General features: G+C 40.6%; 1 protein-coding gene and 1 non-coding gene across 5 annotated transcripts in view; both read right to left on the bottom strand.

Moving 5' to 3' along the window:
• Nucleotides 1-12,725, bottom strand: part of LOC116891105 (interferon-induced protein with tetratricopeptide repeats 1-like) — a 92,587-nt gene that overhangs the window by 45,025 nt on the left and 34,837 nt on the right. Inside the window, exons 1-2 of one of the 4 annotated variants that reach the window (XM_032891818.1) lie at nucleotides 7,706-9,116; nucleotides 626-2,152 (exon numbers count right to left, since the gene is read on the bottom strand). The exons of 2 other annotated variants lie outside the window; for them this stretch is intronic. In XM_032891818.1, coding sequence (XP_032747709.1) covers nucleotides 763-2,152; nucleotides 7,706-7,737 — 1,422 coding nt within the window. In that variant the 5' untranslated portion in view covers nucleotides 7,738-9,116 and the 3' untranslated portion in view covers nucleotides 626-762. Of the gene's footprint in view, nucleotides 1-625; nucleotides 2,153-7,705; nucleotides 9,117-12,725 lie in introns of those variants that run through there. One more of the 4 variants, XM_032891819.1, reaches the window with a different exon arrangement.
• Nucleotides 8,547-8,678, bottom strand: LOC116894906. Its single transcript, XR_004387108.1, has one exon. It is a non-coding gene; the product is annotated as a small nucleolar RNA SNORA71 (small nucleolar RNA).

Below are 12,725 nucleotides of genomic sequence, written 5' to 3' on the forward strand. Positions count from 1 at the left end.
AGGGTTAGAAAAATAACAAGGTACTTTCACATAACTCTCAATAGACTGAACAGTATTAGACAGCTATTATGTCATTTTTTTTTTGTTGGCACATTCCAAAGAGGTGGCTCCTTTAGCCTACCTTCCTGAAGGCATTAAAGCGTTCTTAGTGATAAATAAGTACCAATGTATTTGGACCAGAGAAATCCACAATTGTCTAAAATCAGACACTTGTATACAAGAAGGTGCATTGATTATATGGTTGGGGGTCATTGATCTACAGAAAAGCCTATGAAAATAAAACTACGGACTGAAACATGGTAAGGAAATCTTGAACTTCTCTCCTTTTTCATGCTCACCATTGCTTTTTATTTTGCTCTCAGATGTTGCTGAAGGTTGGGACATCTCATTAAAAATTATCCTTCCCAGGTCAAGTGCCCTTTGATCAGGATACTGGAAGACTGATGGTATAGGTCATGCACTCCAAAGGCACACTCATAAGGAAAATGTGCAGCTATGTGTGGTAGAAGAATGGACACTTCTGTGACACACCCGCAGGTTGGTGAGAAAAAAAAAAAAAGAAAAGACAAAAAGAAAAAGAAAGAAAAAAGAAAGAAAGAAAAAAGTAAAAAAAAAATCAGTGCTATAGAAAGGCAAGATACAAAAAAAGGCATCATCTGCATCTTGCTTCATTCAACTCTTTATATTTAAGGCAAGAGCTACAACAGAATAGTAGAATAGGGAGTCATGCCCACAGTTGTAAGCCACTTCATAACCTGTACCTCAAAACTCGGGGTTCAATTCTTCTGTGAGCCTCAGGGCCTTCTCATAGCATGACATGGCTTTACTTGTGTCCCCTTTCAGTCTGTAGACAAACCCAAGGAGGCTCAAGCTTTCCAGGACATGAACATTCCGCTCCATGCGTCTTTCAGCCAGCTTCTGTAAAGCCTTGAGAAGTTTATCCCTGAATGTAGAAGTCACCTCTATTTTCAGGCCTTTTAAGTAATGGGTGATGGCTGTATTTTCTGATCTCATATGGAATTGTTGGAACTTGCCGTAGCGGAAATGAATCTCTTGCTGCATATGAACTTCCAAGTCACTCACCATGCTCAACACTTTCTGAAAAGCTTCCTCTGCCTCTTCAAATTGTTTAGATTCTGCATACATTTCAGCCAGATCAATATAAGCTCTCTCATATGTGGGTTTCAGATCTAAAGTCTTTTCAAAATAATATAGAGCAGAACGAATGGATTGGTCTGCTCTTTCTCTATCCCTCCCCTTAGGGTGCATGTTTGTAGCTTCCTTTATTTGAAACACTCGGCTCTTATGGCAAAGGCCAATCTGGAAATGCAAGTAGACAGAGGAAGGTTTTGTCTTCAAGGCTCTTTCGAGGAACTCGAGAGCTTCTTCCACACAACCTTTTCTTCGGTAAAATTTGCCTACATATCCAAAGATATTGTTTCGGGAGGGTATTTTGGGCAGAGCTTCTTCAATGTATTTTTGTGCTTCATCTTGTTTTCCTAAATCCTGAAGCTTTAGAGCAAGGAGAACTTTAAGGTGTGGATCTTCTGGATTTAACCTGACAGCCTTCCTTAGAGGTTCTAGAGAAATCTCATTAGAGAAATCCATGCGAAAGGCTGTGATTGCATAGCCAGCGTTGTACTCAGGGTTTTCTGGTTCCTCCTGCAGAGCCTTTGCAAAGCAGGCCATGGCTCGCGTATAGTTACTTCCTCCACACTTCAGCAAGGCCCAGCCTTCCTCACAGTCTATCTCAGCACACTCCATCCTGTAGCGGAGGGGACTTGCAAATTTCCTGCAAACATTCTCCACCTTGTCCAGGTAGATCTGGGCTTCTGCCAAGCTGCCCCTGTGGTAATGCACCCAGGCACAGTTGCCCCAGGTCACCAGGCTTCTCTTGCCCAACTGCTCTCCCTCGATCAAGGCTTCAGCCTCTTTCAAGCTCTGCAGGGCTTCCTCCTGCTCACCTTTCAGGTGTCTCACGTAGGCCATGAGGTTGTGCATTCCCATGTTGTAGTCGGTATCAAAGAACTCAGTCTCCAAGATTTTTGTTTCCAAATCAGGCATGTAGTCATCTTTTATAACCAACTCCCAAGTAAAGTGGCATCTCAGCTCAACCAGGCTGTCATGTATGAGATTTCTACGAGATTCTTCACTGTATAAAAATAGACCCCAGTTAATGATCTCTTTTACACACTCTGCATACTGGGAATCAACAAGCATTTTAAGTCAGCAAACACCCTCCCTCCCTTTATCCCTCTGATCAGTGTGTATTTATCACTCATATGGAGTATTTCACATTATGATTTTAAAAATGTGCCTACTGAATGGTGCTAGTATTGGGTTACAAAAAAGCTAAAAGCCAATTAAAATAATTTCATTGATATCAATGGAGTTTCACCCTTTGTTGGCTCATTTTAAGCCACCTAGACACATAGTCACATAGGAACGGAGAGTCTCTACTGAGAAAACATGTTAAGACTAGTCAGTAGGAAAGCCTGTGAGGCATTTTCTTAGTTGGTAATGGATCCTCTTGTGGGTAGTGTCATGCTTAGGCAGATGCTCCTGAATTCTACAAGCTGAAAGGCTATGCAAGCCCTGAGGAACAGACCAGTAAGTCATACTTCCATGGTCTCTGTTTCAGTCCATGTCTCTGGGTTCCTACCTTGACTTCCTACTGTGACTTCCCCTCATGATGAACAACAACTGTGAAATGACATAATCCCTTTCCTCCCCAAATTGCTTTTGGTCATAGTCCTCATCACAGCAACAGGAACCCTAACAAAGACATCAATGATATCTAAGGAATCTGGACATAGCAACCAAGTGTGACCTCAAAGCTTGTAAAGGCCAGAGGACCAGTAAGCCTGCTGCATAGGATGTCTGCTAAACCTCAGAAGGATACTGCATCCATGCAATCTCAACAGTATGCTTGCACAAACAGAACTTACAAGGATAGGAGAGTTTTCACAAGGCCCCTGTCATAGATACTTTCCTAAAAGCCTAGGCTGGAGCAGAGAAGGTGTTAGTGACTCCTTTCTCCAGCAAGTGCATGAAAGAAGAGGACCCCAGAGTAGAGCTGACACAGTATAAGGTCAAATGTAATGCCTGCTCTTTTAAATAAATGACTGGTGGTCAGATGATTCTTTATCTTAATGAAGGATGGGTAAACAGAATCTCAACAACCACAACAATTATTTCCTACCACCTATGGAGAAGCATAAAAATTAGGGGTCCCTGCGACAGAAATTTTTCTGTTCTTCTTTCTGTTCTGTTCTTTCTCCTATGATGGTGTCTCTTTAAGAGCACTAAGGAGAGAAAAATATTTCTTTGATAGTTGAAAAAGTTATCTCAATAATGTAAAGCTGTTTATCACTGGGGAAAGTTTTCGACCCAAATTCTTCTGCTTCCCACAGCCCATGGTCATGAGAGAGACACTTCTCAGGGAAAATATCCATAGAGATGTCTGTTACTCTAGAGCTGCCCTAATGTTTGGGGATGATCTGTCACGATTCCAAAATATGTGACCCTAGCTCAGGTATATGAGCTCTGGCCCAGCTAGTGCCCTAAAGGCAAATAGAAGCTCACATTCCAATGATCTAATCATGCCGTTTGTGCCATACATAGCAGGTATCTGCTCTCCTTGAGACTGCAGAACTTGAACAATTTCACAGGCTCTTCTGTCTCCTGCTAGGGGCGATAGCTTTTCTTTCTTACCTTGGTGATATCACTTGCTTTTCTCTTGGTTTGGATGGGGGCAAGGGGACTATGGAGCAGAATGTCATCACAGGTGTGCGTACTATCTAGAACAGTATTGCTCAGGAGACCAAGACCTCTGTTAGCAGGAGGCACTCTGAGGTGACTGCTATAGGGTCTGTATGAGTGGGTGGGACCTAATCCCCCTCGGCATGTGCTACATGAGGCCTGTATCAAGTGTCACACTGGATCCTTCTCCTATGGGTTTTTTATTTTTTACTTTATTGGCGGGGGTTCAGTAAAACTCATATCATATCAGTACCAGTTGGGTACTTACTGGAAACATGACTTTCCAGGTTCCAGCCCTAAACTGGTCAAACAGCAACCCTGGAGTATGCTCACTAATCTGGACAACCTGAGACTTCCAGTGCTACATTGGAAAAGCTATACTCAAAACTTGCAAATTAGGAATCTTAGGACTATGATGCTTGAATTCTAGAAAACACACAACCTTTTCTTTTCTAGTTCTGTTAGATATCATAGACTACAGAAAATACTGTCACTGGGAAGCATTCTAGCTTCTTTTCTGACCATATCTGGTATTGAAGTTGATTAAGGAGGAAAAACTAGTAGTGAAATGGGCCCATCACTAGAATCCCTCCTCCCACACATATCTGTACTTGGCATGAGAAGCAGCTGCATTTTAGTGACTGCAAAGAAAATATTTTTGGCCTAATATTATATGTGAGCCACAGAAACATACCTCAAGACACAAATACAGGGTAATTGACAGCTTAGTTTTGCTGAGACAGGATGAGCTAGTCTTTCATAATTTCTATTTCACAAGGTCTGTCAGTTGATCCTGGGCCAGAAGGCTACAGATTGATGTTCTAACATGTTGCAGACTGCGGGACTGTCCAGGTGATCAGCTATCTCTATAAACTGGTTAAGTTTTGGAAGTTACGTTTTGTGATTCTTATATTTTCAGGTAACATTTAAGTCATTCTCAGATTTCTAACAGGGTTGAAGATTGAGTATAGTCTCAAAGCCAACCCAAGCCACTTAGCATTGAGCGAGGTGACACAGATTTGAGAGGACAGTTTTCAGATGGTATTCAAACTGATATCAGGACAGCTGTAGAATCAAGCCTTTTAAAGTTAGATGGATGGCAGAGTGCTTTACCTAATTGACAAATTGTTGGACTGTATGTCATTTGTACCTCATACTGTGTGATTTACTTGTCATAATTTTTTCAATTATATCTGGGAGAAGAGGTTTTTTTATTGGACAAAAAATGTGAAATGTAGAGAAATTTCCCTTAATTGGCTAAAAAAGATGACAAATATTCTATCGCTGGGAGAAAATGAGGAGGTAGGTTTTCTGGTGAAGACAGGAAGAGGAGGGGAGGAGGAAGAGTTGCAAGAGACATTGAACAGAGGAAGACAGAGGGAGAGTTATTAGAAGGAAGATGGAGAAGGCATAGCCTGGAGAAACTGCAAGTAGCAGGGGTTTTATAACTGGGGAATAAAGTGTTAAGGCATAGCTGCTAAGTATATGCATGTAGTTTATAAACAGACAACTGAGTTGTGTTTTCCTTGCATGGGCTTATTAGGGTTTGGATATTTAGCACACCACAGGAGAAATCATGTTACAAAAGATTCTGCTGCTAATATTCCTTTTCTGTTATTATCAAACATATATGATAATAACTAGGTATGAGCCCACCCTTTTGACCAGATTTCTGCAGATCTACGAAGATGTACTGTTTTGTAGTGATGCTATTTAGACAAATAGATGACTTCTTGCTTCTTTGTGATGATCCTGTAAGAATTCCTAAAACTATGTCAGTATTTATTAAGCTCTTTTACAGTGGGACCACTATTAGATCATTTTCTGATAGTCAAAACTGCAATGAGAACTCTGTCAGTCTCCCATGTGTCACCAGTTAATTGCTTCTTAGATAATAACCATACTTTCTACTACACAGAGCACATTCCAAGAGGTTGTAAAACAACCAAAGGTCATGAATAGGGAACTATGGGTTTATTATAGGTGATAGGATAGAAGATAAAATATTGACTGGGTTTATCTATACAAAACTCCACAAATAGCTTAGTTATGTTTTGTAACTCTCAGTGAACCTGTGGAGCTGTGACATATGGTGACTGTCTAGACAGACAAGTACTCGCAATGGATATGCATGCAAACGTGCACTGTTGCAAACTTCTTTATTTATGATTTGAATTTGTGTAAACTTGCGATGAACTTTTTACCATGTGATCTTGAATTCTGAACGATATGTAAGTGCCAAGGGCAAAGAGAAAAGGCCGAACTCTGCTGAGGAGAACATTTTAGAGAGAACACGTTTTAGAAAGATCTAAACAGAACCTTTTGGAACAAAACTGAGGATAATTTTTAGCCAGGACACATGAGAGATTTTTAGACAGAACTGACTTCAAGAACTTAGAAGTAATGGCACAGCATTGGGACAAAAGGTGTTGAGAGTAAGAGCATTACTGTGACATCAGAGCAGGAGGGGAGAGCAAGATTAGAAGGAGAATGCAAAGTGCAATGACTTAGAAACTATAAATAACATAAAATACTAAGAGAGCAATGTGCAGAATGCAGAGGGAATGAGGGAAAGGAAGCTGCAGAGAACAGAAGGAGCAGGCAGGTTTCTCCTTACCATGGGACAGAGCAGGTCTTTCCTTAATAACAAAGCAGGCTTAGTCTTATTAAAGGAACAAAGTTTTCTACTTACAAACTTGAGTTTAGCAGTAAAAGGGTAGAAGCCTTTTCTATCTCTGTGCAATGAAGATTGGAGCTAATTTTTCATCCAGAATGAGTGAGTTCTTTCTGCAGTGGTGCTTACCTTTTTGTTCTATATACGTATGTAAATATGGGTGTGTGTGTGTGTGTGTGTGTGTGTGTGTTTGAGTATGCAATTGTAACAGTGTGTATGTGTGTGGGGGGGTGGAGAATGTAATTGTGAGAATGCATGCATGCTGAACCTAACCGGATGAATGGAAATGTATAAATATGCATGTGTGAATCTTTATATGAATTTGTTGCTGTAAAATTATTTAAAAAGGCTGTCTTTTATCCAGAATTAGGTTCAGCACCACAGTGCCCCATGATATCTGATAGATATATCTTCATCTCAGTCAGCAAAGCCTCTCACCCACATAAAAGACAGGCTTTTTTAAAAATAATTTTATAGCAATACAAATTTATGAGAGTTTATGGATATTTGCTTATGTAAAAGTTTTTTCTTTTATGAACATTATTCTCTTTTCCCAGTTCAACAGAAGTTTATCGTTTCAAAGTTCCCCCTAGCCTAACGAGCAAGAGGCATCTGGACAAAAGGGAAAAGGTTCTAGCAATTAATCCTTTACTTAATCTCTTGATGTTTTAGGATGATGTGCTAAATGACAGAGACTACAGTTTCTGGCCTCAGAAGAACACAGAAGGTAGATCAGCAACAGCAGCAAAGTAACTCAGACTTAGATAAGTAAACTATTTATTATTACACAGCAACCCTAAATATCTCCTAAGATGGTCTTACCCTCCACCAGCACTCTTCCCCCTATGCTGCCTCAAGGAAAACCAACAAGAAAGAAGATCTAACTATGGCTGGCCCCCAGTGAAAGGGGAAGGTCTCCATGCTTTTTGTGAGTATCCAAAAAAGCTGCATTTTGTATTGATGTTGGATGGGTTGTCCACCAATGTTCTAGAGAATCTCCTTGTCTAATCGATCTAGGGCTAATGACCCTTCTATATCTACTTCCTGAATCACTGTTCCTCTACTGGCTTCCAAGGCCAATGGTTATTATGCTAATGCTATTGTTTGCCTCTTATCCAAAACCTTCCCCACTGAGCAGACTTTGAAAACTTATCAACATCAGAATGATGAACAGGATGAAGCATGCCCAGGAACCCATCAGTTATGGCTCTGAGTTTAGAGTGTCAATATATACAGAATTAAGGTGAGCAAAAATGAGAAAGTCTTTACCTCATGGTGCTGGGAGAAAGAACTTGTTCCATAGCACTTTAATTCAGGCCAAGAGACTCTTCCAAACTCAAAGGCATTCTAGGGGGTCTAGGATGAGCAAGGCATTTATATATGGAAGGATTATCAGTTTGCCACGCCCTCAATTCCTGAGTGAAACTGGCAAGCTTCCAGCTTAGAGAAAATGAAACCTAGAGAGGGCTGTTTCTGCTTTGATAGTAAAGAAGAGTGGTGGGTTGGCCTGGTGCTGTTAGTATTCTGGTGTTAATTCTGCTTCTTCAAGAAGGGTTGCCCCACAGTTCAGGTGATGTCATATGTATTTTAAAGAAACTTCTGACTTATCAATGAAAACAACAAAAACATCACCTTTAATATTAGTTTCTTCTTTCTACCCAACAAGTTTCTATTAACTTATCAAATCAAAACCTGCCTCCTCTCCTTTTCCCACTGCTCTGAAATCATCATTGTTTTCTGTCCACTTGCCAGTCTCTGCTCTGGATCAGACTTCTGTCCTCCCATGGGCAGTCAGTAAGCTTCCCCTTGGAACATTGAATTGTAAGTGGCCCATAATGGCTAGAGCTGGTGATTAGACATAAGAGGAAAAAGAAAGGACTGGATGTTTAAGAGTAGGGGATAGGTGGGAGAGGGGAGGGAGAACAGGAGGGGAAGAGAGGACAGTGAAAAAGGGGAAGCCACACTGGACCAGAACAACCTGGCCAAGAGAAACCACAAATAACAAGGAGTCTCATAGCTGTGGAACAAGTTAGTAGAGTGCTAGATCTGCCCAATCTAGGCATATAGCTTTAATTATTATTTTTTTTTTAGAAGGACAGGCAGTGGGCAATGTGGGAAAGCACCAAGGTTTGGCAAGGATAAGGTTGGGTCCTCCAAACATGGGGAAAGACTTTCTGCATCCTCTCCCTTCAGTACCAATGACCAGGGCACTGGCAACCTACAATCACTTTCGAATATAGGGGTTAGTTTATAATAACTGGATTGTGTGTTCTTTATATGGGCTTACTAGGGTTGGAAATTCCAGCAACAATGATATGCTTGATTTAGGAATCTAATGAGATTTTTGTGAGAAGCCATGTTCATGCTGGGCTCCATGCAGCCTTTGTGTGAGGATATAACTAGGGCTTTACATCTAGTGTTGGAACATAAAGAGTAGAGACATGGAGGTATATTTTCATCAACATATGAGAATATTTTGCTATGATCACATATACCAAAAAGGCTTTGCAGGATCCATTGCTTACAACAGAACACTGGAGAGAGCATTTGTGATAGAATGAGACTGCAGGTGCTTGGTTTTTCCATGTTTTGTTGTTGTTGTTGTTTGGTTTTGGATTTGAGATGTTGGTCTGAAAACAATAAAGTCCACATCATTTATATCCTCCTGTGAATTTCCTACCATTGTTGTGAATTTCCTACCTTTGTCGACTAAGACTACAACCATGACCTTATCAGTGGTCCAAACAACCTTATTTGAATTGGCCAGTAGAACATGTGTTTAACAAGTAGTAGGGTATGCAGTATTCAGACAGTGATGGGCGAATGGAGTCTAGAGCACCCAAGGAAGTTGGGTGCTAACATCTAATTCTGTATCTATATAGCTCTTTTGACTTGTCCTCATCCTTTTAAGACTGTTTCCGTGGATTCCCTTCAACAAAGTCTCGACAATCCCACAGACTGTCCATCAACCCAAATTCATTGTTTAATCAAAATTTTCTGAGACCAAGGTTAGTGTAATTCTCCTTCAGACTAGTAGAGGAAGCAGAAACTTTGAAAAGGTGTGGTTCTGAACTTCCTTGTAAGGTATTCCTGAGTCATGTTCATAGTTCTGTATCTTTGTTTAGTAGGCAGCAGTGTAGTCAGATAAGCAAAGGGGCAAGAACTGAGAGCAGTTTCCAGCTGTGCATTTCAACATAAGGTTATTGACTTCCCTCCAATCTGTGATAAAACCATGCTCTGAACTCAGAGGTATCTCTGACAGGGGCTTTTAACTACACTGTGCTTCCCACAGGTAAGACTTGGTTGTGTATCTGAGTTTGGGTCAACTGAAGACATCTTCTCCTGAGGACTTTCTCTCTTCTCCCCAGCTCACACGTAATGAGGGATATTGAAGTGTTCTGGTCTCATTTTTTTTATACACCCCTGATTGCACTGAGCAGAGCCAAAGTGCCACCTGGAGACACTGTTAGCCAGGGTCTTTACTGAAATTTGCTGCGAATATGATATGAGATCTTGGCTTCTTTGGTTGATATTTCTAAGCCAGATTTACTTACATATTAACCAGGATAGTAATAGGACTTTCCTTATGGGGTTGTGGTGAGATCAAGAGGAAAACTATGACAGTTGATCAAGAACATTCAGTAACTGTGAGCACTGTTCTCACAGTAGGACAAGTTTCTCCATCAGTCCTGAGCTAAGCATCAGATAGAAAACTACCTCACTGTAATTTCCCTCCAGCAGACATTGAGAGACATAACTCGGGTAGTATCCCTGTACAGAGTCTAAAGTTCTGTTCTGAGCTTCAATCCAAGGCAATGAAGATATTTCCATTTTCAGCTCAAGTTAAAAGCCATTGACTGAGCCAAGCATGGTGTCTAGAATTCCTCTTTAGTGCTGGTCCCCAGCACTATACATGCAGAGTGGAATGAGAGGAGACCTTAGAAAGGAAGGCTTCTCTCTCCCAGCTACCTTCTTCCAGTTCTATGTTTATAAGCATCTGCCTAATAAGCGAAAATCAAGTTTGTGATGCAAATATCTTCTTAACGGTAGTACTAGAATAAAAACACAAGCAAATGCTGAAAAGAAAACCAGGAAAGTTGCTCCTGTAAACCTTTTGTGCAACAAATTGCTACTTAGTAACTGTCAGGGAAAGAGAAAAAGTGTGTATCATGTGGTTACATAAATCTGGCAACGGTCTGAGTTCTGAGAGTCTCTGGGTCAGCAGATTTGGTGTTCATCATCTTGCTCAGAGTGTTTTGGGCACAAACAGATTCACAAAGCACACAGTGGGGACAGTGATATTTGGAAGAAAAAAAACAACTAACAGAGCATAGGATGAGGATGTCTGTGGGTGGGTACGAATAGATGTGCAGCTGCATTTGCACTTAAGGGAAAAGGAACACTGAAATCTACAGAGAGGCTTAGGTTTGAGACTGGGACAATTATTTGCTGCTCTGCCATTCTCCCTGCCATTCTGTCCATCCACACATCCTAATGAGTGTCTCCTTTAAGAAGAGCTCAGTGTGCTTGGGCTGCTAAATGAACTGTGTGTTCTATCTAATGGAGAGTGTGTCCCAAACCACAGGGAGCAGCTAAGAGCATAGATGGTCTACTTAGGAGACCCTTTGAGAACTGTCATGGAAAACCTTTCTGTCTCCACCGCACATGCCCTGAAACCTCCTGACGATCCTCTCTCTTTCAACTGTTTTTTTGAAATGTATATTCTTTCCTCTTTTTTGACTATTAAAAATATTGCTTTATTTTTAGTGAACCCACAAGGAAAACCACTACACAGCTGGTTTAAGGGAGCCACTCAAAGTCTTGGCCAGTATCAAACTCCACATATCCCTGGACTGCTATACAGTGGGAATGGCCATTCTCAAGCAGTGGGGCTCCAGCTGGTGTTTTCCATATTCAGTTATATGGTTATACATCTATCTACCACAGAAAAGAAAAGGCTATGAAAGAGTTGACGCTAGAAAAACAGCTTTATGATCTCTTTCATGACCAGTGTCCGTCTGTTGGCAGTCTGTCCTTCCTCATCATCCATTACCCTTTCTTGATCTGCTTTGTAAATGTTAGGATAATCCCAGATTTACAACTCCGTGTGTGTGTGTGTGTGTGTGTGTGTGTGTGTGTGTCTTTGTGTGTTTGCGCATGCGTGCACATTATATGCTGATCTGAATATGAGAAAGGAAATGCATTTTCAAACGTTACTTCTTTTGGAATTATATGTAATGACATCATTTCCCCCTTGCATCTCTTCCTTCCAACCTTCCCATACACGCTTACTTGCTCTCTTTCAAATTCATGGCCTCTTTATTAGCAATTGTTGTTACATACATGTATGTTCATACACTTTTTTTTACAGACCTTATAATTTCATTTTCCTTAAAGCTCAACAATTTTCCATTTTGTATAGCACTGCATCTTTATTATCCATTCATCTGTTCACAGACATCTAAGTTGGTTCCATTTCCTTGCTGTTATAATTTCTTTATTAATCCTACATCTGATAGAGGGATATCTAATATATACAAAGAACTCAAGAAGTTAGCATCCAGAGAATCAAATAATCGTATTTAAAAATGGGGTACAGAGCTAAACAAAGAATTCTCAACTGAGGAATACTGAATGGCTGAGAAGCACCTAAAGAAATGTTCAACACCTTAGTCATCAGGGAAATGAAAATCAAAATAATCCTGAGATCCCACCTCACACGAGTCAGAATGGCTAAGATCAAAATCTCAGGTGACAGTAGATGCTGGCAGGATGTGGAGAAAGAGGAACACTCCTCCATTGTTGGTGGGATTGCAGACTGGTACAACCACTCTGGAAATCAGTCTGGAAGTTCCTCAGAAAATTGGACATAGTACTATCTAAGGACCTAGTTATACCACTCCTGAGTATATACCCAAAAGATACTCCAACATATAACAAAGACACATGCTCCACTATGTTCATCGCAGCCTTATTTATAATAGCCAGAAGCTGTAAACAACCCAGATGCCCTTCAACAGAGAAATGGATACAGAAAATGTGGAACATCTACACAATGGAATGCTACTCAGCAATTAAAAAAATGATTACATGAAATTCTTAGGTAAATGGTTGGAACTGGAAAATATCATCCTGGGTGAGGTAACCCAATCACAGAAGAACACACATGGAATGCACTTACTGATAAGTGTATATCAGCCCAAAAGCTTGTAATGCCTAAGAAACAAATTCACAGATCATATGAAGCTCAAGAAGAAGGAAGACCAAAATGTGGATGCTTCAGCCCTTC

The sequence above is a fragment of the Rattus rattus genome, chromosome 2 (genome assembly GCF_011064425.1).
Source record: "Rattus rattus isolate New Zealand chromosome 2, Rrattus_CSIRO_v1, whole genome shotgun sequence".
In the NCBI taxonomy this organism is placed as follows: domain Eukaryota; kingdom Metazoa; phylum Chordata; class Mammalia; order Rodentia; family Muridae; genus Rattus; species Rattus rattus.